Source organism: Bombus flavifrons, chromosome 3 (genome assembly GCF_040668555.2).
Source record: "Bombus flavifrons isolate JBK064 chromosome 3, iyBomFlav1_principal, whole genome shotgun sequence".
NCBI classification, from domain to species: domain Eukaryota; kingdom Metazoa; phylum Arthropoda; class Insecta; order Hymenoptera; family Apidae; genus Bombus; species Bombus flavifrons.
The window spans coordinates 15,477,518-15,503,232 of NC_138444.1; the positions used below are offsets into that span (position 1 = coordinate 15,477,518).

Consider the following 25,715-nt stretch of genomic DNA (forward strand, 5'->3'; position numbering starts at 1 on the left):
AATAGGAATACATACTTCTATGCAAATTATTTGTATCAAACAACAATTTCTAATTTACTAATTTCTTTCCGATTTTCTTCTGTTTCCAATTCGTTTCGACTTATTTTTAATTTATTTACAAAGTAAAGTGTTTCCAAAGTTTCGTTACGTAGGATTTTCTGTACTAAATTCGCATATCGATTAAGTGTCAAATGTATAAGATGAATATCAACGAAGTCTGATAATACGTTGATATTGGATAAGACGCTATTATAATCGACAGTAATCAAGATTCGAGTAATTATTAAATAATTTGAGAGGCTACTTTATCTTGATACGCCTCTTTGTATCTCAGGATGTTCTATAAAATGGTCGATCAAATAATGGATGACATATCCTGTAAAATGATATATCGTCGTCACAAGTGTCTTTGTCAACCTAATATCTATGTAATATCTAAATTTTTACATCGAGAACCTGAGAGTACTTTTTACACGCTTGTACAGTGTTCAATTAACGAGTTGTAATGTGTCGTTTGAACAGGTGAATCTTTGATTGTAAATATGTATTTTAAAGATAGATTGAAACAGCAAGAAATGATATGAGAAGTAAATCAACGAAAGTATCAAGTTAATCCATAAATTCGTGCCACAAGTTAATTTTAATCCGTCCGTAAGTTATTTTTTAGTTACAAAAAATTACATTTGTTTTCTATAATACTGTACAATTTAGAAATGACATATCTCTATATTCATATCTTGAAAGTTTTATTTTCTTTGTTTATTACTCAATGGTTGTACTTTATCAATATACCATTGTACTGCTACTAAACGATTCATTTGTAAGGTCTGTCAATCAGTAGATTTCTGACTGAAGCGAGAAACTACCGTCAACTATAACCTCTTCCTCTTATAGCCAAATAATATTTAAACAGATACTGTTTAATGAATCTGTTTAATAAACTGAATTCTTACTATCTCAATTATAGCGTTTTAATATCATCCTTGTACAATTTTCACCCATTACGTGTTTTTAAGAAGTTAAAGAAAAATTATTCCAGCACCTGTAGACTTACTAGATATTCCAAGTAATAACATTTCTGAACCGCGTGATGAAAAATGATTCAGTTCCTCGAATTTAGAAAAATGTTTTATCTTCCGATGAAAAAGCCTCCCTTTGTAATAAAATTCGCTATTATCTCTCTTGAATCATCGAGGAACAATAAGCCACGATGTTCTGAACTTTGAAGCTTCTAAATCGTAAATCGGTACGCAACTGTTTTTTACTACAGTCATCGATTAAAAATGGGATCCGTCAAGGAGAAAAAATCATGCGATTGTTATCGATATGTTCGCGATATACGGGTTTAATTTTTACTTGTAATAAAAATGATTTTCCTTTTAATACTTTTCTAAGGTCGATCAACATAGACATTGACCCATATATGTGTAAATAGCATTATGATGATCGTTATCGGTTTTATTATCTCTTACATGTCCACTAGATGTGGCAACTGAAATTGCGCAAACAGACCGGATTAAAGATTGAAAGAACGGTGATCGATAAAGATAATGCAGTTTGCAATTAAGTGCAACTGTAGAAGCTATTTCAATTTTCATCGTTCTAGTTAAAATCTGTTGCAATTAATAGATTCGAAAAGATATGATATTACAGGTACGATAGAAATAAATTAATGACAGGAAGTAATTTAATAAATACACGTACAAATACTAGTTAATATTATCGATAGCCCAGCATATTTCAATTTTTAATTCTTGTCACAAAGTTTACGTTACAATTCCTTGAATGTCGTAGTAACGGAAGATAAAATACGACAAAGAAAATGATAGTGATGCAACGTTATCGAGATTAAGAAATTATTGTTAAACTCATACATAGTAGATTTCAGTGTGACTTATATCTTAGAATCGCATTGCTTCTCGTCATTGAGGTTTATTAGTTCCTGCGCTATCAAGGTAACTATTTTCTTCAAATTATGTCGAATTACATCGAATTATTCGAACGAAATACGATTCTTTTACACGTGCGTATCGATAATATTTTTCAAAAAGATTTCAATATTCACGCCATATCGATCGATACGATGTAACTTTGAAAGTTGCTTCGATCAAACGTTCACTGCAATATCATATATCAGGGAACATTATTATCTTTCTGTCACTCGTTCAAGAATCCTATTTTTTTTTCGTTATTCCAAGAAAATAAACTAGTTCGAATAAGTAGAAATAATCCGTAATAATTGAACAGAGAAATCTAATTTAGATAAATATCAACAAGTGTATTAGTACAAAAGTGCATTGATAAAATATATTTATTCCGTTATCTTACAATAATTTATAACACAATTTTACATGTTATTTGATCATAAGAAAGCAATTCCAAATCTTACACTTTTATTTACTTAACGTTACATTACCGTACGATTTATGTCTTTAAATTATATTTTAATAATACATATAAAGAAATGCATTTATATAGGTACGATACATATAGGTGAAGAGAAGATCCTTTCTCACGGTTAAACAACTAAGTACATACATAGTATTTGACGTGCAATCCAATAATAGATTACGCTGTTACTGGTGTTGCATCGAATTAGTATTCACTCATCCGACTATCTTCTTATAGCGAGTTTCGAAATTATTGCGACGCTGTTAATGTCAAAGACAGACGAACGTAAGATGCTTAAATTATTATTTTCAAAATGTTGAAATTTTGTCTAATTATATAACGATTTACAAGTTTAGAAAATGATCCAAGAGATATTACATTATGAATATTATGATAGAATTCCCTCCGACATATATTAATCTATCATCAATTCAATATTCAAATATTAATTTAATTAATCAATTATATGCATATATACCTACTATTTAAACGGATATCCCTTCTATCATTTTAGTATGAAATTGATGTAATTCATAAACGAAACGATATGTAGTTAAAAAGCAAAGAAACAATAAAGTTACAACAATGTGCAACTTTGAGAATGTTCTCGTTCTGAAGTATGTATATACTTGCAGTTCGAGGCAAAATACATTTATGGAGGCATTTACGTCCAGCCTAACGTATGAAAGAATTTAACGGTACGAAAGGTATGCGATTACTCTTAGAATATTCAGTGAGACAAATCCCTATTTAGGATTCATTTCTCTAATTGTGTTCGTATAATTTATACATACAATATATCGTGGCTCGTCGTTAAAATAATCGTTCTAACATTTAGCGAACGAAACAAACTTTCGTTTAAGCTCTATTTCCTTATTAACGTTGATAAAAATTTGTATTTTTACGCACAAACATCCGCAGTCTAATCATCACCTTTCTCTCTACTTCCCGGGCATCAAAGCGGCTACTAAGTGGCGCATTTTTCATTTTCCCGCGATTGTAAATCCCACCATTCATCAGAAACGTGCAATATCCACAGCGTAGTAATCATTATAATTTTTACTGAGTGAAACAAATCTTCGCTTAAGGTCCGTTGCCTTAACAATCTTTATAAAAGTTCGAATTTGCCTACGTATCTATACTTTCTACGTTTCTCCGTAATCCAATCGTCCAAATTCCACACAATCCATCAAGAACACGCCACGACCTCGGCAGATTCACTCAGACACGATGTAATATTTCTCCCGTGTTGAGTTTTTCCTGCGGCAAACTTTCGAAGAACTCGCGTGTGGCATTAAGAAAGCGATCGAAGATGACAAAGTCAAGTGAATCACACGCGTCGCGTGGGAATCACGCGTTGCGCCTAGAGACACAGTAACCCATCGGCGACACTAGGATATAAAAGAGGAAGCGGGTTACCGGATACGCGGGAAAACTGTTGATTCACAAAGAATTCACAGCGAGGGGAACCGGTTAATCGTCGCTCGCGTCTTTGTACGTGTTCTATCCGTGTAATCGATTCGAAATATCCTCCATTGCAAGGTCATTCCTTTCTCCCTAGGCTCGCGTTCTTCTGCGAAAGTGTCTCCCTTTTCTTAATCCCGTGATTCATTCGCACGCGATACCGTTTTCGTAAATTCCTTCTCGATTCGAATCATCGATCGTTTCCCTTCGTCTCCTTTTCGTCATTCTGCGAAACGAAAGGGGTAAGAAAAATGAATCCGTGTGTCAGTTCTTTTGGCTTGTCTTTAGACAAGATGAATTTTAAAGTGATTTGTTTTAGAGTTATCCTGTTTCAGAGATAGTCTTTAAAGGGCAGTTTATTAAGGAAATCTTAGTTTTTATTGTAATTGTTGTTATATGTAAGTTAATCCATGGAGACCAGTTTTAAGTGTTTATTGTTTAAGATATGTTGTTTCCCTTGAACCATATGGTGGCATCTAGATAGGAGTTGTAGTTAAGAATGAAGCGCGATTATAGCGTAGAAGTTGTAAAATAGTATGGAGGAACATATGGGAAATTTATTAAAAATGAATATATATATATTTATATTATAAATTATTTTAAAATATAGCGATAGCTTTTATCAAATTTTTGTCGAAATTATCAACAACTTTGGGAAATAGTTTTTCTTCTGCAGGTATTAATTAAAGAATAGAAAAAGAATAATAAGAAAAGAATAGTCGAATCATTGTTATCAGGTCTAATCGCTAGAATGGGAATGGTGATCGAAATGTGTTTTATGGTAGCAATAAAATTTCTGTTGAATCAATAACTTCTTCGGTATAAGCCATTGAAATTTACTTTTGTCATTCGGTTGCAACGCGAGGATTAATATGTTAGCCACCATGATCACCGGATTTAACTCACAGATTTTTTATTGATTTATTATTTAAATTTAAATTATTCAAGAAATACGTATTCGTATTATGTATATTTTCATATTTTTTATAACAGTAACTCAAACGGCTTTGTTCAATTTTATGAAACATCCTGTAGTCTGTCACGCGTATGGAACCACGTTCCACGCAGTCGATTCGATCGGTAGATGTAGCGCGACATTTGAATCTCTGTCATCGGTGTCACGGCTACAAGGAAGCGTTACCGTTATCTCCTTCTGTCGAATAATCGAGTGACTCGTGTTAGTATGCGCGATTCAATCGACTGAAAATGTACGACGTCCAGTGAAGAAAGTTTTCCACTTAATCAAGCTTTTATCTACAAACGATCACGTGTAGTCGATTACGAAAGAGAAACTATTAGAGAAATTATTAGATGTTTTAGCAAAAGAAGAATTGGAGCAGAGAAGTAAAATGTATAATATTAAGTTGTTATATCGACGTTGGTATGAGATGAGAATGGAAACTAGGACGTTCGTGTTAACAGCAAAACGAAACAGTTAAGTGAACGTTTTTGGAGAAATCGCTGAAAATAGTAGCGTCCGACATTTAGAATTTTTTCATCGACGCGGTATGTAATCGGTAGAAAGTGGTACGTTTGATTTTGTACATTTTTCATTTCCAAGGGAGATCGCAAATTGCATATTTCTACAAAGTTTCGGTGTGTTCATTAAAAATTTAAACTTCAAAAACGCTTACTCGTCCTTAATATCTACAAGGAGACGAACAAGCTTTTGATCAGACATTTTGTACCAAAATATTTAAATCTTTAACAATACAGTCTTATAAATCTGTGAGACTTGTACGAAATAAAACTAAATATGACTTAAAACTAAAAAATAGATAAACTAAGTGATAAAATAAATTAAACAAAAATCACAAATTGCTAATTTTGATGGTAATTCTAGTGCCTGTTAAAGATCATATTAACTCAACTTCCATTTACCACTACTACCGCAATCATATCCGTACTCCTTGTACGCTTCCATAACGTTCCCTTCTACGCAACGCATACATGTACGATCCAAAAAAGGAAATACCGTGACCGGATAGCATTCGAAGTTACAGTCGAGAAAACGGAAAGTTCGCGCATATAAAAGTAATCGTAGGTATATGGTATACACGTTTGTTGAATTCCTCGTTAAATGCAGGGACAAGTGGTCGCGAGAGCCAAGCGAGGTTGGCTGGACCGCGACAAGGGTTAAAGCATCGAGGGGAAGGCGAACAATTCCATGGTGGACAATGACTCATAGGACAACGGCCTTAAGACGACGAAAAGTGGTAGTCTAGGGAGTAGAGACACGCGCTATAACCGTGCATAACCTCACGATGTTTCTATGGTCGTGCTCGCTTGACGTTTATGCATGCGAGCATAACTTATGATCGGAATAAAATACAAGAAGAATAGACTATATACGAAGCCTGATAAGCTTCACGCAGACATTCCATCGTATTTTTTCATGTTTCCCGCGAGACTCTTAATGGTACCAACATCTCGCTGGTTCAAACACGATTTCTTCGATATCGAATCGAAGGCACATTTTGCGAACATAAGGAAGCTGTTAACTTCGATTGGGTATTTCGAAGCTTTTATTTTTAACGTACGACTTGCTTCGTATTTTTGATAGATTCTTTGTCTCGTAAAATTTTTGCGCTCAAAATTGAGGGATCTGTACGTAACGAAGATGATCCGTGTCAAATTTGTAGACTTCTCGAACAATGACGTACTATAGCAGTTAGAAGATAGAACGACAACGTGATATCAATGTTATAGAGAATCTTTTGTATCTTGTTTTATTACCGAACGAAGATTCTTCCTATTTAAAAATTCTATAATAATTTTTAAAATTAAATATACCTACGAAATAGAATTTTCGTTGAGAATGTTTGAGAATGTCGAATTATTAAAAGATGTAATTTTAGTACACAGTATATTAATAGAAAAATATCTGATATACTCGAGGATCTTTTGCCTTCGATATTGAACTGCTGGTGGATGAAGCTTCAGTGGAAATCTTCAGACTGAAGCTCTATTTTCTGTAGAGTAATTTCTATTTTCTATAAAGGACGTAGAATCGTTCTATTTTATTCGTTGTGTAACGATTCAGTTATTCAAGCACGCGAATTCAGTATTAACCGAGGCGTAATTGTTTCATTCGCGATGAAGATTAATCAACGATCAGCGGTTACTGCTGAGATTACTTAGGCAAGAAAGTAGAAGAAGACGGTTAGAAAGACGAGCATCGGTTAAACGGTGGATTGTTAGTCAAATGATAAATTAGAAACGATTCTTCGGGATTGGACGCAACGAGTCCCTATTATTTATATATTACATGATTACGTTGTTAGTAATAAGCATGATTGATCATCGGTGTTAGCTAAATAGGAAATTTGAGATTTCTAGTAGCAAAAGGGAATTTGCGTGACTAATTATTTATTGTTTCTATGTTTGATAAATGTTTCTAAGATTACAATCGTTCTACTGTAATTTAGTGACTACAAAAAGATTTAGCACACGGTTGTATTTATGATAGCAGTTATATACTAATCAATTAGATTCAAGTATATTAAATTTCGTATTTAATATTTTCTTCTTTAATACTTCGTTATTGGCTACTTTATTCTCACCACTGTAGAATTATAGAGTATGATAGTATTAACAAAGAAAAAAAAAAAAAAGAAAAAAATCACATTTTTAATGACACTTTTTGAACTTTAACATTTCATTCTCTATCGCGAACAATATAAAACCTGAATCGTTTAATTATTCCGAATAGAGCACGAAATATTCAAAATTCCATAGCGAGTAGAGGCCTCGTCGAAGCCACAAAAATGACCTTCCACGAGAGCCAGTATAGAATAAAACCAGCATAAAAAGGAGCTCAGGTAATGTCGAAGACTGACGAAAGCACCGTAGCAACTTACGAAAAACTTTGAAAACCCGATTATCGTATTGCCATTATAATTTCAAATCCTTGTTTGATCAGAACAAAACGAATCTTCTTTAGCTCATGTAACTTTCCTTCGAACTTAAATAACAACCGATCGAGTTGTTGATCGAACATCGATCGGCATCCCTGAATCAAGAACCGCGGGAAACAAGCCAGGGAACAAAGGAGGGTGAGGTAGAAAAGAACGTCGAGTCGGTGAACAGAAGATACGTGGAGCCTGGTGAGCGGCGTCGAGGGGGTGAAACCGAGGAACGAACGAATCCGTGACGTGCCTCGAGGGCAGCAACCGACACGGCGAGTTGCAGTGGACGTCCTTGCTATGTTATCTTTCACGGTTCGTTCCCTTTCACTTTCAGTGTCCAGGAACCAGAAAGCCCAGACCTCCACGAACAAAGATACGCCTCCGCCTTCGCGTTGTCCGTGTGAGATTGAAACGCGCCACGAACGATCGCGAGGAGCACGAGCCAGATCTCGTTCTACTCCGCCTCCGACGTTCCACCTACCTTCTTTTCTTTATTCTGCCCTATTTCGCCACTTAATAGCAGTTGCCTCTTCTGGCAAAACCGATAATTAGATCTCGAGGAAACGGTACCAGGTAAGGTACACTTGGCAAACGACGTGTGACAGGACAACCGATTTTCCATGATTCTTCGAGAATTTCGTAACATATGTCAGGCGATATCTCGATGACGGCGGAACTCAGAATGCAGAAAGAATAGTGTTTCTGTTTGGTGCAATGAATCGAGTGTGAATATGATCTTTGTTGATCGGTCAACATTTACAATCCTACGACGATCGTTCCCACTTGGGTCGTGTTCGATAAAATCGTATTTTGTCGTTCGTTGAGAGATTTCGTTTCAATTTTGAAGAAGATATAGGAGATTGTCATTAACCAGCAGGAAAGATGTTATAAGAAATATTATGTTAACTCTTAACTGTTACGTACTGTATTAGATTTTCCTTACGTCAATCTGAATCTCTAGGAATCCTGTGAAAAATACTTTCGTTTCTGTTAATAAAAGTCTTTTCATTCGTTTATTGAACGCTAGAACTAGCGACCAATAACGCTTGTATCGAAGAGAACGCGAGAAGGAAAGCCAACCTTGCCCCATATATTTAATCCAAAAATTCATTGTTTTAAATCCGTAAGATTCGATAAAAAATTGGAAATTGGTCCTTTCGATAGAAATATACGTTATAAGACCAGAAAGATCGAAATTAGTACATTTTTGCAAGAGTTCAATCGCCTGTCTTTTTATGGTGTACGTAACTACTTAATAACTAGCAGACAACGTATGAGTGATACACATTCCATCGAAGTAATAAAGCGGATAGTTGCAGAAACCAGCAACTTCTTATTCCGCTTTCGATGAATCACTAATTAGTTCAACGAGGAGACCCTTTCGCGAGCGTGCTCGTACATACAGTTCATACAGAGCGATTTTTCTCGCAAAAAACGCAGTTATAATAGAATCAGTATGTAGAATAAAACTCATAAAACATAGCGGGAAGTAAAGAAAGTCGGTTACCTACTGATCCGTTACACACCGTTTATTTCTTCGCCCATTTTTATTTCAATAATATTTGATATTTGATCGGTGAATTTATACGTCGATAAACTACAGAATACTGCGACAATTTGTCTCGTTTCACCGACAATTCCTACTTTTTCCATTTTCCAATCATTATGTGGTGCTTACAGCGGCGAGGTTCCTTTTCATCGACCAACTTTCTTCTTTAATACGCGTGTTCTACATGCTAGCTTTCTTTATCTTTCCTCTTCTCTATAAGCTTCTTTTCGATATATATTTTCAGAATTACTTCAAACACTATCAATATAATGTAATTTCGTACAATACGTATAATATATTTATAAAAGGTGTTATATTTTATCTTTGATAATCTTACTGAGTTTCTTCTACAGTCTAAAGAATGAAGCGAGACGATCATTCCGAAATCTAGGAAATAGGGCCGTCGGTGTATTCGCTTGTTTTTTAATTAGTAGTAATATCGCGCGATGAATAATATCCCGAATATTTTCTTACGATCAAAATATCAAGTCATGCGGTTCAAAAAGTAGGATGTAACAGTTTGTTCAGCTGTTTGATATAATCGGTAAACATTTGTTCTGAAATGGCTAAGCTTTCTAACATGCAGAAACCAATTTTTGGTGTACAGTTCGCGCTTCCTGGTACACTTGTTATTATTCGAAACAATTCAGCGGTTCACGCTTCATGTGAAATTATTCATAGAGGTGGAGACGTTCAAGATACCAAAGTTACGTTAGCTTAGAACTTCAACTGACCAGACGAATAATCATAAATTATATCTCTACTTTCTCTAAATGATAAATAACACTGGATGACAGTTTAAATAACGCTTCAAATCTATCTTGTCTTTTTAAAATAAAAACATGTTATGAAATCATATATTTAATATTTTCATTAGGACAAAGTTTTTGCTTTATAGCGTCTTGTAACGCGACAATTAAAATCAATAGCTTTCAATTACGTATACCTCAAATTGTATATCTTTGGTTTTATAGTTTTGCTCTACAATGATGGATAATTTGTGCATTAATTTGCGCTAAATTTCCATCTTGAATTATTATTTGTATATAAAAAATAAAATATATTTTTAGTTGGCGGTATTGAAATTTTTGAATTGTAATTTCAGTGGTTTGGCATTTACGAAATGGTTGAGAATCTATTTATAAGACGTCCACATTGTGAAACTTAAAATTCGTCGATCACAATTATTTAACTTGCAAAGTTACAGCTGCTACTTAAGCAAAGTTATATCGCCATTCTTCGTTTCTTTTAAAAGACATTTTGGTAAAAGAAATATTTTTTTACAGAATGTCAAAAAGTCAGCAACAAAATGGAATGATAGGAGGCGGAGGACCGGTCGCTGACACTGACGATTTTTCGGATGGTGAGAGTACTCCATTGACTCAGGACTATGGCGACAGGTATGTGGCAAATGTGTCCTTAACCAAGCAGCTATGGTATTCGCAAACGTCGCTCGTTTTATTTTTAAACGGAGAGGGGAAAAAAGCAAACGAGATTTGCCTTTGTTCTTTGCGTCAGTCGAGCCATCTCGTTTTTTGAGAAAAATCGCAGTTATTGCCTCGATTTAATTTTCTTTTAATGGATATTTATATGAAATTTAGGAGTTAATCCAGCCGACTTTTTTAATTAAAGTTTAAAACTGTCACGTATAATTGGAATAACTAAATCACGAACTTTTATGCGTTTATGGGAAATTTAAAGGTAAAAAGTTAGTTATGTTAATAACAATACGAAACTGCGTAAAAATTTTATTGAGAAGACAGTCAGAATTAACATATCGGCTCCATCTGTTTTAATTAAGAACTCGAGCGTAGCTGTATAATTTAATTACGTCTGTTTGTTTCGTTTTCTAGTCAAAGAACTGTCGTGGAAACGAAAGGATGGGACGTGTTCCGGAATCCACCGCCAAAGATCGATTCCGGTTCGATGGCGAATCAAAGATGCCTCGAGATGACGGTACAGATCACGAAGGTGATCGTCTACCTACTAGTATTTGTGATAGTATTAGGAAGCGGCGTAGTAGCCAAAGGAACAATTCTATTTATGACGTCGCAGTTAAGAGCTAATCGAACGATCGCTTACTGCAACAAGAAATTAGGTGAGTGATAGTCAAACTCCCGTACATATCATCGCTATCATCGGATATTATTAATTAATCCTAGGACTTTTGACGCCTCTTGTAGCTCTGGCCAATTCGATATTATTCGTATCTTGATTGGCTTTATTCTATTCTTAAAACCTTTACGTTGTTACGTTAGACTAGTGACATAAATTATTGTTTAAATATTCTTTACTTAAATATTCTTTCTAGTAAAATCGGTCTTCATTGTCGTTTTATTATTTTCTTGATTTCACTTTCATTTTTACTTTGGTCACAGAACTATCTAGCATGTCCTCTGTCCAGTAATATCGGTCCAATAAAAATAACGCAATAAAGTAATTTAATATATAAAGCTATTAACCCAACATAAAACTAATAAAACTAAAATCTACACTATGAACGGTACAGATTATTGTTTTAAAATCAAAGCAAGCATCGAAGCTATTTTCTCGTATTTCTATATATTTATTCATACAATAAATGGAATTAAAATAATAGTACTATAAAATGTACCGTTCATACGTTTAAATTCTCATTCGTATTTCCATGCGAATCGAACGCTCGATGACCGCTTTGCAAACTATATTGCGTTTGTGTAGTGAATTTTCTACAAATTACGCCTATGTTGAATTCGGTGTTTCATGCAACACGTAATCCGTTCGATGCATGTAATCCAGATTCGTAGTATAATAACAATACGTTATCTGCGGTTCATTATTACACGATTTTCCTTTCTTATATTTGATAAGCCAATTAACGTTTGCGAAATGACTGCTTTATAGGATTATACGCTAATCCACTTTGTGGGTCTGTAAGGATACTATAGTGGGGCACAACGTGAAATTAAGTGCCTGCAGGATATACCTTGGAGACGTTTATGAGCTTAATTCTTATTTGTTCTTTTTATGTAAAATGTAACACGTTTATTTTAACCGTTTGACAGTGTAATAAAACGACGAAGAATTTAAAATGAATGACTTAGAAGATAATCGAAAAGCTTGCTGGAATAAAGGTTCGTAAGGTAAAATAACGAATCGATGAAATCGCGTTAGAAATTTTAATTACAATTTTTCAATATTAGCAACGTTTGAATAGGTAATCAGATTTTTACGCATTTATGGCAAAATTTGAAGATACGAAAATACACAAAATGTACATAATATGAAAAAATATATAAAACGCGTCACTGATGCGAAATCCAAATCGCACTTCTTGAGTTTCAGAACGGTAAAACATTCATGGAAACCGTCGCGGAGTAACGTAAAAAGTGGATCGTGCTCGCAACATAGTTACAACGGAATTTTTTCGCTATGTATAACCGCGGTGCGAGCAAAGGAGAGAAAGTACGTGAAACCAGGTTGAAGCATTACATACGCGAGGTTACCTTCTACAAAATCGTTCGATTCTATATAATAAAAGTTAATTAAAAAAATCTTGTGAACCTAGTGGCCTGGTCGCTTTTCAATACGGTGGTTGATGGTTTCTTTTGACGCAAATTTCGCTGTCGTAGCATGGTATTCGAGGAATTATTCTAGAATGAACGACACGAAAGAAATGAGAGTAATTATATAAGCAAAAATAAGCCATTAGAAAAAGAATACAATTATTCTTTTCGAAGCTTTATTTTGGCGAAAATCAAGTTTGAAAATCTGTCAAATACAGGTGCACTTTTCTGGTTGGCTCCCGATCAAACGCGTTTACTGTTCGATGATAAAGAATGGCTCTCTGCTTTAAACTTGCTTTTCCAAATAAGCATTTTTGAGTGGTATTAGAAAATTATATTTAACAAAAAAGAAGAACTGTATTAATCTTAATCATTGTTCCAATTTTTATTATTAGTCGTTATTTGTCGCTTTCCCAATCATTACGTGCAAATTTTTCTAGGCTTTCGATATATTTTTGTATTAAATCTTCAAAGTACAGAAAATAATTTGAATTCATCGATAACAAGTACTTCTTTATGTTGCGACATTTTGCACTTTTCACTAGTATCTCATTGGCGTAAACCTGCTTTACAAATTGAATATCGATTTTTCTTTTGAATCGAAACGAGTGCATGATTAGTATGTAATTTTGAAACAATGTCTGTCAAAGTATGTCATTTTTATTAAAAAATACCTAAAGGGGATACGATTTTCATGTTATTTTAAATCTCATTAGAAAACTAATTGTGGGCATGCTGATAACAGTTATACTGATAATTTATGTAATATGAAAAAGTGGGCTTTCTTCTTCGTGTTCTCTTTTCAGATAAGCTTTAAAAACGTATTTGTTGTTTCGTGAATCCAATTTCTTCCTCTCTGTTACAGGCCGGGACAGGCAATGGACAGTAACGTTACCAGAAGAGGAGAGGATAGCGTGGATCTGGTGCATCATAATCGCGTTCGCGGTGCCAGAATTCGGCACGTTAATCCGCAGCACTAGGATATGTATTTTCAAATCGTGGAAGAAACCACCGGCTTCTCACTTCCTGCTTGTCTTTCTCATGGAGACATTCCACGTGACCGGTCTGGCTCTGATGTTTATGGCAGTACTTCCTGAATTGGACGTGGTTAAAGGTGCGATGCTGACGAACTGCGTGTGCTTCGTACCTGGTTTACTAGGTAAGATACGCCATGTTTCACAACACGTTTTGAACTTCAATTTTTAACGCGTTTCTCTTATTTACGTCGAAACTGGTAGAACAGCATGTTTGTTACGTAATTAGCGGAACGAGGTCGATTTGACTGAAAGATGCAAGAGAAAAGTGAATTATGTATTTGGATTAATACTAGAAATAATCGTGATTTTACATAGAAATTTTATTTTACAACATTTTTGGGCAATTTGATAGTATTACGGAGCTTTAAGAATTATTTATGAGCCCTTGGGATTTTAAGAGGCTAACGTACTAGAGTTTCGAGAGTTCTTCGTTAAAAGAAGACATCACGAAGTTCGATTTATCGATAACGAGGGAACTTGTACTGGATTAAGACGAAGATTTCTTTCGATTGTTCAAGGACTGCTCTCTCGCAATAAGAACAAAGACGAGTCGAAGAGATTTGTTTTGGTGCTGATAGATATTGCCGCGCTCGCTGCTCAAGGAACAAGTTTCTTCCTCTGGCCTTTGCTGGATAGTTCTCGACCCTCGTTATGGCTCATACCACCATCTTTATTCCTGGTTTCGTGCGGCTGGTGGGAAAATTATGTTTCGATACAGAGTCCGATCGGTAAGTATTACGATATCGATGAGACGCCATTGAGAAGAAACTGTTATCGAGCGTAAAAGAAAAGCAGAATTTATTCAATTTATTCAGGTATTCAATACGAAATTGAAATTTTCAGAAGAAGCTTTTTTTTTTTACTGTTATAATCGATATGAAGTCATTGATCTGAATCAACTCTTTCTGCTTAATTCTATGCAAATATTACTACAAATAATATATTTACTTTTAATAGTATTATACTTTATTATTATAAATTATATATTACAATAATAAAAAGAAAATATTCCGATATTCAGAATAATTGTAATCTTCCTCGTTAGGATTTGTTCGATCTCTGGGAAGGGTGAAGAAAGAAATGCGGTTGACGAGATACTTCACTTATATGTTCATCTCGGTTTGGAAGATCGTGGCATTTTTTATTAGCACCTTGCTGATACTCCATGTCAAAGGCGAAACAGTTGGCCATTTGTTCACGATGTTCAGTGACGCTTTCGGAAGCCATGACATTATGGCATGGACACAACGGGTTGAAGCCATTGATAAAATCACCGATGTCGCTGATATCTTGGAAATTGGCGACACAGTACCTGTACCAGGAAGCGTAGATACCCCTATATACGTTCTACTGCTGCAAATATTTGGTGCTTACTTCACATACATATTTGGTAAGTATTTGTATTTCCTTTATTATATTTATACCTTCAACTAGATTAAATAATTTGTTAAATACCAAACTAGGCTATGTATCTAGACTATGGATATTTATAAAACTTACAGTTTTGCAAAGGCAACGTTGGCAAAGGCAAAGTTTAATGTTGTAAAAAAAATTGTTATTAAAGACAAGTTGTTTAAATTAGAAAATTTTATAACAAAATCATGACATGGGACATGACATTATGACAGTCAATATTTCCCAAACTTTCATCAACATTGTGTGGTTAAAATACATATTTAATTTACAAATCGGACAAAGAGTCCGATATAAATTTTGCCAATTTGATTTAATTGACACATCCACTTATTGGATTTTTAAACATTGCTCGCCTGAAAAAAGGAAAAAGGAGAAAGAGAACAGAAAATGAATGGTATTTCGCTTGTTTCAGGTAAATTCGCGTGCAAAATTCTGATACAAGGATTCAGTTATGCTTTCCCGGTAAATCTAACAATTCCAGTGTCAATCTCTTTATTAATTGCTGCTTGTGGCTTGAGGAACACCGATCCTTGCATATTTCAAGGAACGATTCCGGATTATCTGTTCTACGAGTCACCGCCAACCCATTTCATCAATGATTTCGTGTCGAAGCAATATGCTTGGGTATGGTTGTTGTGGTTGCTGTCACAAACTTGGATTACATTGCACGTTTGGACACCGAAATGCGAGCGTCTCGCCGCCACAGAGAAACTGTTCGTCGTTCCTATGTACAATTCTCTGTTAATCGATCAATCGATGGGTCTAAACAGAAAGAGGGACGACCAACCGGAAGTGAAAGTCGAGGTAATTTACTATAAAACAATTTTTTACAAAGTTATGCCCTGAGTAGATACTAAATGTAGTTCCCAGTTAGGCGATTATGAAATTTTTATGGAGATTTAAGAAAACAGAGTTCTTTAAAGTATTAAAAGGCCATAATTAAAACCTCCAACGTAATTTTACTCGCCGCCATTCTATCTTATACACTTTTTTTTTATGAAAAACTCGGCAATTATTTCTTTATTTCTATTATTCTTTCTCTGGTAATACTAACTATAAAGCTGTATTTTTCTTTGAAAAAATTAATTTTAAATCTTATGATCCCTTGTCTATAATTAAGGATGAAAAGATTTTTTGGCACTTGCAATGAGTGTATAGAAAACCATAAAACTCTTGTGTATAGTATTTCCAGTGCTTTTCACGAGTTTCCATCACCATTAGATTCTATACTTGATTGGTTTTAATTTCTTAAAGGAGAATCCCTTGTCTCAACGCTTAATGTCTCTTCATTCACACAGAGAGCCACTAAGTAACTAGTATACTTTTATCTCCTTACTTTGTCTTTATTTGGAACAGTTTTTCATCCGTCATAATCCTTAAAAGAATGTTCAACCCTTTTAAAATTAAAACCGTATGCTTCGTTTTAGTCTCGTTAAAAATAAGAATGAAGTCAACGGAGTAAAAGTATCCTGGTATAAATACAATTTAACAATTTTTATAATTGTAAAATGAGAGGAAGCATAAATATCCGATATATTCGGCACCTTAAAATAGAGAACGCGATAAACGAAATCTGTCTTCTTATTATTCATCGGTCGACTGTCAAGTTTTATCGCGAACAAGTGTTTCTTAATTAAAAGAATACCAAGAAAGATAGAAGGATACATTGACGTAAAAAGATTTGATAAGGAAAATCTATTTAATAAAAATAAAATTCGTACAAAAAATAGAATTCAAGTAAATTCACACATAATAAAAATATTAATCGTAATAACAGTATTAGTCATAATGATAGTTTCGTATTCACCAAATCTCTTTCTTCGAACAAGAAAGTATGTTAAGTGCTAAAACAAGGTTCCAGTCTTGAAATTTACTTTCTGTCTTATGGGCTACATGTACAAACGACATAAAGCTGCACGGTACGACTTTATTTAGAAAGGAAAATTTCCACAGACGCTCTTAACATAGACAATTTCACTTTATTCATTGTTTTGAATCATAATGCTGCTTTCAACGACATTTTGTGTTGTGTTGTTCGCGGAAATATTATGAGGAGCTTTACCGTCGCATATTGAGATGCTTTTCTTTCGAAATGTGCAGAATTAAATTAATCCGCTAAAAGTTCCTAGTGTAAGTCTTGTATTTAAAAGAAATATATATATTTTTTTTTACGCATAGCAAGACAAAGTTTTCTATAGGCTCGATTGTTATCGAAGGCACGGTCGTTTATATAAAAATATAAGAATTGTATTTTCGGGTAGGATCTGGCAGAGATAGAGAAAGAAAAGGGAGATGGAGATTATGAGACTATATACGAACAGACGGATGGCACGACTACACCTCCGTCGGCTGTAAAGAGCAGCGATCACGTAACAAGAATATACGCCTGCGCGACTATGTGGCATGAAAACAAGGAGGAAATGATGGAATTTTTGAAAAGTATCTTACGTTTGGACGAGGATCAGTGTGCTAGACGTGTAGCCCAAAAATACTTGAAGGTTGTCGATCCGGACTACTATGAATTCGAAAGTAGGTATCCATATGCGCTTTCTGATATTGGCGTTGTAGTCTGCAAGATCTCGATCATTCAAGCACGTTGAGAGACGTTGTTTATTCTTTCAGCTCACATCTTTTTCGATGATGCGTTCGAGTTATCGGATCACGATGAGAACGAACAGCAAGTGAATAGATTCGTAAAATTGTTGGTGGGCACTCTAGATGAAGCAGCGTCGGACGTTCATCAAACACGGATGCACGTCAGAGCACCGAAGAAGTATCCGACGCCTTACGGTGGCCGATTAGTCTGGACTCTTCCTGGAAAAACGAAGATGATCGCACATTTGAAGGACAAGAGCAAGATTCGTCACCGAAAACGTTGGAGCCAGGTGGGAATTAAAGTCGAATGAAGTTATAAACGAACCACTTTGCTTTGAGATTCCCATACAACTTTGAAGCTTTAATATTTTTCAAGAATTTATGACTAAGAAATTTTATAGTAGAAGATCCATTAATAATATCAAAGATGCATAGCTTTTAAAATGAGTGAAATTCCAGTAATTCTAATGGAGCCTGATATTTTACAATCTATTAATATTTCTAGAAACGTATAGCATTGAGAAGCAGTCGGAAGCAAGTGATAGTTTTAATAATTACAAAGCAATCTGGCACCTTACGATTTGTTAATATTTTCAACCCTTAATCCGACTCTTGTGTCAATTTGACGCATTGGGATAGATGTAAAAGAATCAGCATTTTTTCAGCATTTGCAAATTTAAAGGATTAAAAATATACACAATACTCAATAGTAATTCAGAATACTCATAGCCATAGTAATTCGTACCTATTACTCGTAGCAGTTCAAAATACATTTATATTTTTAAATTTTTCACAACATTGAATAATATTACTTCGAAACTTGCGTTCCAGGTTATGTACATGTATTATCTATTGGGACATCGATTAATGGAATTGCCAATTAGCGTAGATCGCAAGGAAGTGATCGCAGAAAACACTTACTTATTAACTCTTGACGGTGATATCGATTTTCAACCAGCCGCTGTGAAACTGCTCGTGGATTTGATGAAGAAGAACAAAAATCTTGGCGCAGCCTGTGGCCGTATTCATCCAGTCGGTTCAGGTAATCTTCGTCAAACAACTTTCAACCTATGACAGATTTTAATAATAAAGTTTTATGTACAACTTTTTTTATGATATTAGGTCCTATGGTTTGGTATCAGATGTTCGAGTACGCTATCGGACATTGGCTGCAAAAAGCAACCGAGCATATGATCGGCTGTGTACTTTGTAGCCCTGGTTGCTTCTCGTTGTTCAGAGGAAAAGCTTTGATGGACGATAACGTGATGAAGAAGTACACAACGAGATCTGATGAAGCTAGACATTACGTTCAATACGATCAAGGAGAGGATCGATGGCTTTGTACGCTTCTTTTGCAACGTGGGTACAGAGTAAGTATCCAGAAAAGTTTCCGAAATTATTATTACTTAATCTAGATACTAAATTTATACAGGAGGACAGTGATCGAAGTCTTTATTCAAATTCAATATTTGATGAAATATTTTATGATGTCACTTATTCACATTCTTCACCGTTTAATCTTACAGGTAGAATATTCAGCAGCCAGCGATGCTTACACTCATGCACCCGAAGGTTTCAACGAGTTTTACAATCAGCGGCGTCGATGGGTACCATCTACCATTGCCAATATCATGGATCTTCTGATGGACGCGAAACGAACGATTAAAATTAACGATAACATTTCTCTTCCTTACATCTCTTATCAAATCTTACTCATGGGTCAGTCAAACTCTCGTTCTACTTTTATTTTTCTATTAATTAATTGCCTTTCTCGGCACTGAAACTTCCATGTAATTTCTACAATCCCATTATATTAATTTCATTCTTTGTGCTTTGAGATTTATCAATTATTAATTAAAAAATTGTCTAAATCTTTCTTACAGGTGGAACCATTTTAGGACCAGGCACGATTTTCCTCATGTTGGTCGGTGCTTTCGTCGCAGCCTTCAAGATCGATAATTGGACCAGCTTCTACTATAATATTATTCCTATTCTGTTCTTCATGCTTGTATGTTTCACTTGTAAAGCGAGCATTCAGGTACATCCACTTATAATTAATACTTGTTATACGTGCTTATCGTAAACGAAGAACACAGGAAAAGGACATGATAAACAATTTGAAAATTCAACGTTACCAAAATTGTCTCTTTAATTCGTTATGAGATCACGTACAATGGCTATAAATGTCGTTTGTACACCTTGGTATTTATTATAGCATTTGTATGCTAGTTAATTACGTCCAAGTATATCAAATTTCGTATCATTTAGTAATACTTTCATATGACTACGAACGATCGATGGAGACAAACTAAACATGAAGACTACAAAAAGAAAAAAATATATATAGATAAACAAGTACTTCATTGAAAAATGAGGACGTATGTAAATATCTTTTATTGCCAACGTATTTTCAGAAAACTTGAGAAGTTGTCGAGATCTTGGTGGGATTAAGAGATCAGTGATAAAGCGATCTGTCATGTTCCTTCTACCTGCTCTTCAAATACTTGTCGCTTTGATTGTTCTTGCAATTCTTTTTTTTTCGTGTTGTTGTCTTTCAGCTTCTGTGCGCGCAGATATTGTCGACAGGATACGCGATGATAATGATGGCTGTGATCGTAGGTACGGCCCTCCAACTTGGGGAGGATGGTATCGGTTCACCTTCCGCGATATTCTTAATATCATTATCCAGCTCCTTTTTCATAGCCGCCTGTTTACATCCTCAAGAGTTTTGGTGTATCGTTCCTGGTATAATATACCTCCTTTCAATCCCCTCGATGTACCTTCTTTTGATTCTCTACTCGATTATAAACTTGAACGTCGTCTCGTGGGGAACTCGTGAGGTCCAAGTGAAAAAAACCAAAAAGGTTCGTTCCTTTGTATTGGCTTTACCCGACATTTTCTTTTTTCTTTTTTCCCCTTGTTCAACTAACTGGACAGTATTTGGTTAGATCATGTTTGTCAATTTTGAGGGATTGTACATTTACCATTATTCTATAAAACCATCGTAGGAAACATATGGTGGTGGTAAATCAAGATGGCAAGTGCTTTCAGACAATTTCACGCGAGCTGCAAGCTTTTTTGTCTGCATGTGTACGTTCTAACTTGTTTATAATGACGCAGATACTGAGAGTGACATTATGCTGAGGATACGAGAATTTTAATTCAATAATTCGATATTTAACACTTTTAAAACTGAATGTTTCTTGGCCAGTTGGAAAAAAATTCGTTTATCAATTATAAGTAGCAATATATAATAAACGAAAAAAAATAGTATACGTACAAACGTATAGCGTAAAAAAATTATTATGCCTAAGATTAGTATGAATTAGATTCAGAAAGGTTAATCCAGTATCCTCAACGTATTACCACTATTTTATACAAGACCAAAGAAAAATTGGTTTACACGCCCGAGCATCGATAACTGCTAATAATAACAACGGTGTGCCAGGTTTTCGTGGCGGCGATAATAAGTACTCTGTACGGCATGGTGATGATCGCCGTAATCGTTGGGACTGCGATTAACATCGTTCAGGACGGGATAATGTCGCCATCCGCGATGTTCCTATTTTTAGTAATATCTCAGATGATAATAACCGCACTATTGCACCCCGAAGAAATGTATTGCTTACTATACAGCATCATATACTTCATCACCGTCCCATCGATGTACGTGTTGCTTATTTTTTATTCGATCTGTAATCTGAACAACATCACATGGGGTACGAGAGAGGTGGCGACTAAGAAAACTGCTGCGGTAATTATCAGCTCAATCTTAATTGAATAATCGACTCTAATTTTAATCATGCTCTTCTTTTCTGTCATTTTATCAAGTACCATTAATGATTATGCACCTTGAAGCAGTTGGACTCATCTAACTTATCAAGCTTTAGCAAAATCCATTTGAAAATTATTGGCTCATAATAGTGATTCCTATCACAAGAATTAAATTATTAAATTCAAATCCGCCACTATGTCAGTATGACTGACATCTATATTACGGCTAAATCTCACCATTCGATCTATGTATTTTACGTAGACATATACAGCAATAGAGTAAACTGAGCGAGTAAATCCACTTAATTCGACTAAACTATGTAAATGCACTACATTGGGTGGATGCTCAGTATTGCTCAGGTGGGATTACAAAATTTGATTCTGCAAGAACAGTTTCTATCGAGAAACTATTTAAGAAGTTATATAGAAACAGCGAAGAAACAATTTAATTTGTACAACGTTCGAAACATTTTATCGACTTCGATTTTTCAAATGGATGACGTAAATGCTTCTTTCCTTTACTTAGAAAAATAAAATAATTTTAAATTTTAAAAAGATTTATTTGAAACGTATGTTTTTTAATACGCGCGTACGTATAATACTATAAATCATTGTCTTCTTCAGAACTTATATCAAGCTCTCTGTCTCTCTCAATAATCTTTCCATTCATATATTAATAATTCAGGAGTGAGAAGCAACATGAGTGAAAAGTATTTGAATTTCCAATGAACGTTCGACTGAAAAATTTGTTTCAAGGTGTAATGCTTTCTAGTATTTGATATTACGTTTATAGATATAACGATAATCACAACTAATAAATTAATAACACGCAATTAATAATTTTTTAATACATTTGCTACTGTCTCATATATTTCATTAGAAACAGTATTTACTATAATAGCGTTTATGTACTTACCTTTTATGTATATGATCAAATTTAAAATATGTTACATATTTCTTGCTGAATCGATAGGAACTTGAACAAGAGAAAAAGGAAGCCGAGGAAGCAAAACGGAAAGCGAAACAGAAATCTCTGTTAGGGTTTCTTCAAAGTGGCGTAGGCACGAACGACGATGAAGAAGGATCGATAGAAATTTCTTTGTCGGGATTGTTCAAGTGCATGTTCTGCACTCATGGACAGACCTCGAATGAGAAACAGCAATTGGTCGCTATTGCTGAATCTTTGGAGCAAGTTAGCAAACGCCTGGAAGTTATCGAAAGGTTTTTTGATTTTATATTATTCTAAAAATATCTTTTACTCTACGCTTTATAAATTCAAATGTTTATTGACTTGGTCGATTATTTCAACACAAGGCTCTGCAAATCTGTTAATATTCTTTTATTTTTTATTGATTGCCTTGCTATAACCATAACAGTAATAATTAAATTTCCATCATATCTATTAACATGCAAAACTAAACGATCAATTTCAATTTATACGACAAGTTGAAATGAATTTTTAATGAAATTTCAAATGAGACCTCTCGAATGATCTATGATTATGGCTTATTATGATTTATTTTACATAATCCTTGTCATCTGGTTATACCGGTTAAATATAATCTATTATACTAAACTAAATATAATATCACTAGCATGATGCTGAATTAGACGTAATAAAAGGTCGTACAAAATGTATTTCTTTTTGCGTTTTCTGCATCGAAAATTTCAGAACTCAAACCGGAAGTATATTTCAACGAAGCAAAGCTTCTCTAATTCTAAATAATGAGATCTTTGAAGTAATACCGACGATTATATTCAACTTGAATTTAATATAAATCCATTAATCAGAGCCGTGGATCCTCATGGGGTGACGAGTCGACGTCGTGCATCCTCCGTGGGTTCTCGAACAGCCGATCATTTAGGGGCCATTGGCGAAGATCCAGCAGAGGATCAGGATTGTCATAGCGAAGCTGAAACGGTGACTAGTCAGAATACGGAAGGGAATCGCGAAGCTAACAACTTCCTAAGCAGACCTTACTGGTTGAGCGACGAAGGACTTAAAAAAGGCGAAATCGATGTCCTGTCGCTGCAGGAGGAACTGTTTTGGAAGGATCTTCTGGAGAAGTATCTGTATCCTATAGACGAGGACAAGGCAGAAAAGGTAAGAAGTTTTAATCAAACTGTAGTCATTCGTAGTTTTGTCTTTTTTTATTTCTTAAAATTTGAGAAGAATTTTTGTCTATCATTTCTTTCTTCTATACTTGAGTTAAATTTATATTTTTTGTAATTTTGAAATACTTTTTATTCTAAAATTTTGTTCAATGTTTAGAGTAATTGTTTTGGATAAAAAATAAAGTTTTCGAAGTACTTATTGTGCGTAGAACTTACAGATTATTTATAAAATTTGTTATTTTATCATTTGTGTATATATATCGTTATCAGTCAAGTTTTTAGTATTATTTGTTAATTGAATATGTACAACTAGCGTCGAGAATATTGCTCGATCGTAGAACTATTAATTCTATTTTATTTATTTCAGTATCTCTCGTGTAAAATTCAACGAATTCAAAATAGATTAAAAAAAGATAGATATTATTTAGAAATTGCGAAGTATAAAACTAAAAAATTCCGTAAAATATTTGAATCAAATAACTTCGCGAATAACAGAATGAAAATAACTGTTTCAACATTTTTTTTAAATTTCTTAATCGATTATTTTTACAGTATTTTTAATTGTTATTTCACATAGCATATACAATAATGTTACTAAGATTTTCAAAAATTTTGGAACTTTGCTAGATTAAGATAAAAAAAATGAAAAATAGTTTGCAACAAAATCTAAAGAATCTAAAGAAATCTTACTGGAAATAACTGAAAGAGTAAACGATTAATAATTGTATGTACGAAATAACGGTTGTTTAAATTTGTCAATAATCGAAGAATATAAATAATCGATCCATGCTACTTACGTCAGGCACGAATCGCCAAAGATCTAAAGGACCTACGTGACCAGAGCGTTTTCGCGTTTTTCATGATGAACGCCCTCTTCGTCCTGATCGTCTTTCTGCTGCAATTAAACAAAGATTTGTTGCACGTGAAGTGGCCCTTTGGTATCAAGACGAACATCACCTATGATGATCACTCCCAGGAGGTAAAGACCGCTCCGTCCACGTCGTGTTGTCCTGCTTCTTAAATCATATCCCCTTTCCCCTAAAACAGCAAACAAAAAAAGAAAAAATAATGTAGATAATTAGTAGGATCTATCCCACGAGCCATATAGCCATCATATTAATTCTTTGTTTAGCTTGTTGTAGCAAAACATTTCAAATGCTAAAAGCGTATACTTTGCCCAAAATACTAGATTCAAGCAATTAATGATATATCAGTCAAAAACACAAATGAAAGGAGTGTCATATATAATAATAAATATCATAACGGAAGAAAATATTTTCGTAAAACCACAGGAAAAAGTAAAAAAGAAAGGTAATTTAGAAGTATACAAAATTTATACACGATGATTCAAGTTAAGCATTCAAATTGTTTTGCAGCAAAATCTCGTAGTAGTGATTTTTATATTTTTCCTTGTCGCTTGTTAAGAAGCTTTTTAGAGGATGAGAGTTTGCTTGAAGACCTAAGTGATCACGGAGAGGATCCTCCCTCGAAAGGAGCCGATGGATCAACGATTCGACCGGACGGAGCGTATTTTTCTTCATATCTTTGCTAATCTGTGCTTTTTCTTTTGTTTCTTCCCTGGTCCACGACAGACTCGCATTGCCGCCGACCTAATTGAGCTGCGGAACAAGAGCGTGTTCGCGTTTTTTATGTTCAATGCGTTGTTCGTTCTGATCGTATTCTTGCTCCAGCTGAACAAAGATCAGCTGCACGTTGTCTGGCCACTCGGCGTCAAGACGAATATCACCTTCATCGAAGAGACCTCGGAGGTATCTGGTAGTGTTCTAAACGAAAAACAGAGATGCTGTCTCACTGATGCCTCGGGAGACTAACACATCCGTGTGCTCCGTTGCTCGTATTTATATCTTTTCTGTTTTCTCTCCATTTTCTTTCTTCTCGTTTTATTCCTACGTTTTCACTT

The 25,715-nt window shown here is 34.6% G+C and overlaps 1 protein-coding gene across 5 annotated transcripts in view; it reads left to right on the plus strand.

Annotated features, from left to right (window-relative positions):
- Window positions 1–25,715, plus strand: part of kkv (hyaluronan synthase-like protein kkv) — a 34,418-nt gene that overhangs the window by 3,235 nt on the left and 5,468 nt on the right. For 3 of the 5 annotated variants that reach the window (XM_069110074.1, XM_069110072.1, XM_069110073.1), the window contains 16 exons: window positions 10,599–10,712; window positions 11,166–11,410; window positions 13,723–14,016; window positions 14,413–14,622; window positions 14,940–15,284; window positions 15,723–16,114; window positions 17,572–17,839; window positions 17,933–18,195; window positions 18,737–18,947; window positions 19,028–19,275; window positions 19,432–19,624; window positions 19,789–19,943; window positions 21,354–21,659; window positions 22,653–22,900; window positions 23,471–23,783; window positions 24,597–24,773. In XM_069110074.1, coding sequence (XP_068966175.1) covers window positions 10,600–10,712; window positions 11,166–11,410; window positions 13,723–14,016; window positions 14,413–14,622; window positions 14,940–15,284; window positions 15,723–16,114; window positions 17,572–17,839; window positions 17,933–18,195; window positions 18,737–18,947; window positions 19,028–19,275; window positions 19,432–19,624; window positions 19,789–19,943; window positions 21,354–21,659; window positions 22,653–22,900; window positions 23,471–23,783; window positions 24,597–24,773 — 3,981 coding nt within the window. In that variant the 5' untranslated portion in view covers window position 10,599. Of the gene's footprint in view, window positions 1–1,922; window positions 1,956–10,598; window positions 10,713–11,165; window positions 11,411–13,722; window positions 14,017–14,412; window positions 14,623–14,939; window positions 15,285–15,722; window positions 16,115–17,571; window positions 17,840–17,932; window positions 18,196–18,736; window positions 18,948–19,027; window positions 19,276–19,431; window positions 19,625–19,788; window positions 19,944–20,463; window positions 20,770–21,353; window positions 21,660–22,652; window positions 22,901–23,470; window positions 23,784–24,596; window positions 24,774–25,715 lie in introns of those variants that run through there. The other 2 variants (XM_069110077.1, XM_069110075.1) reach the window with 2 other exon arrangements.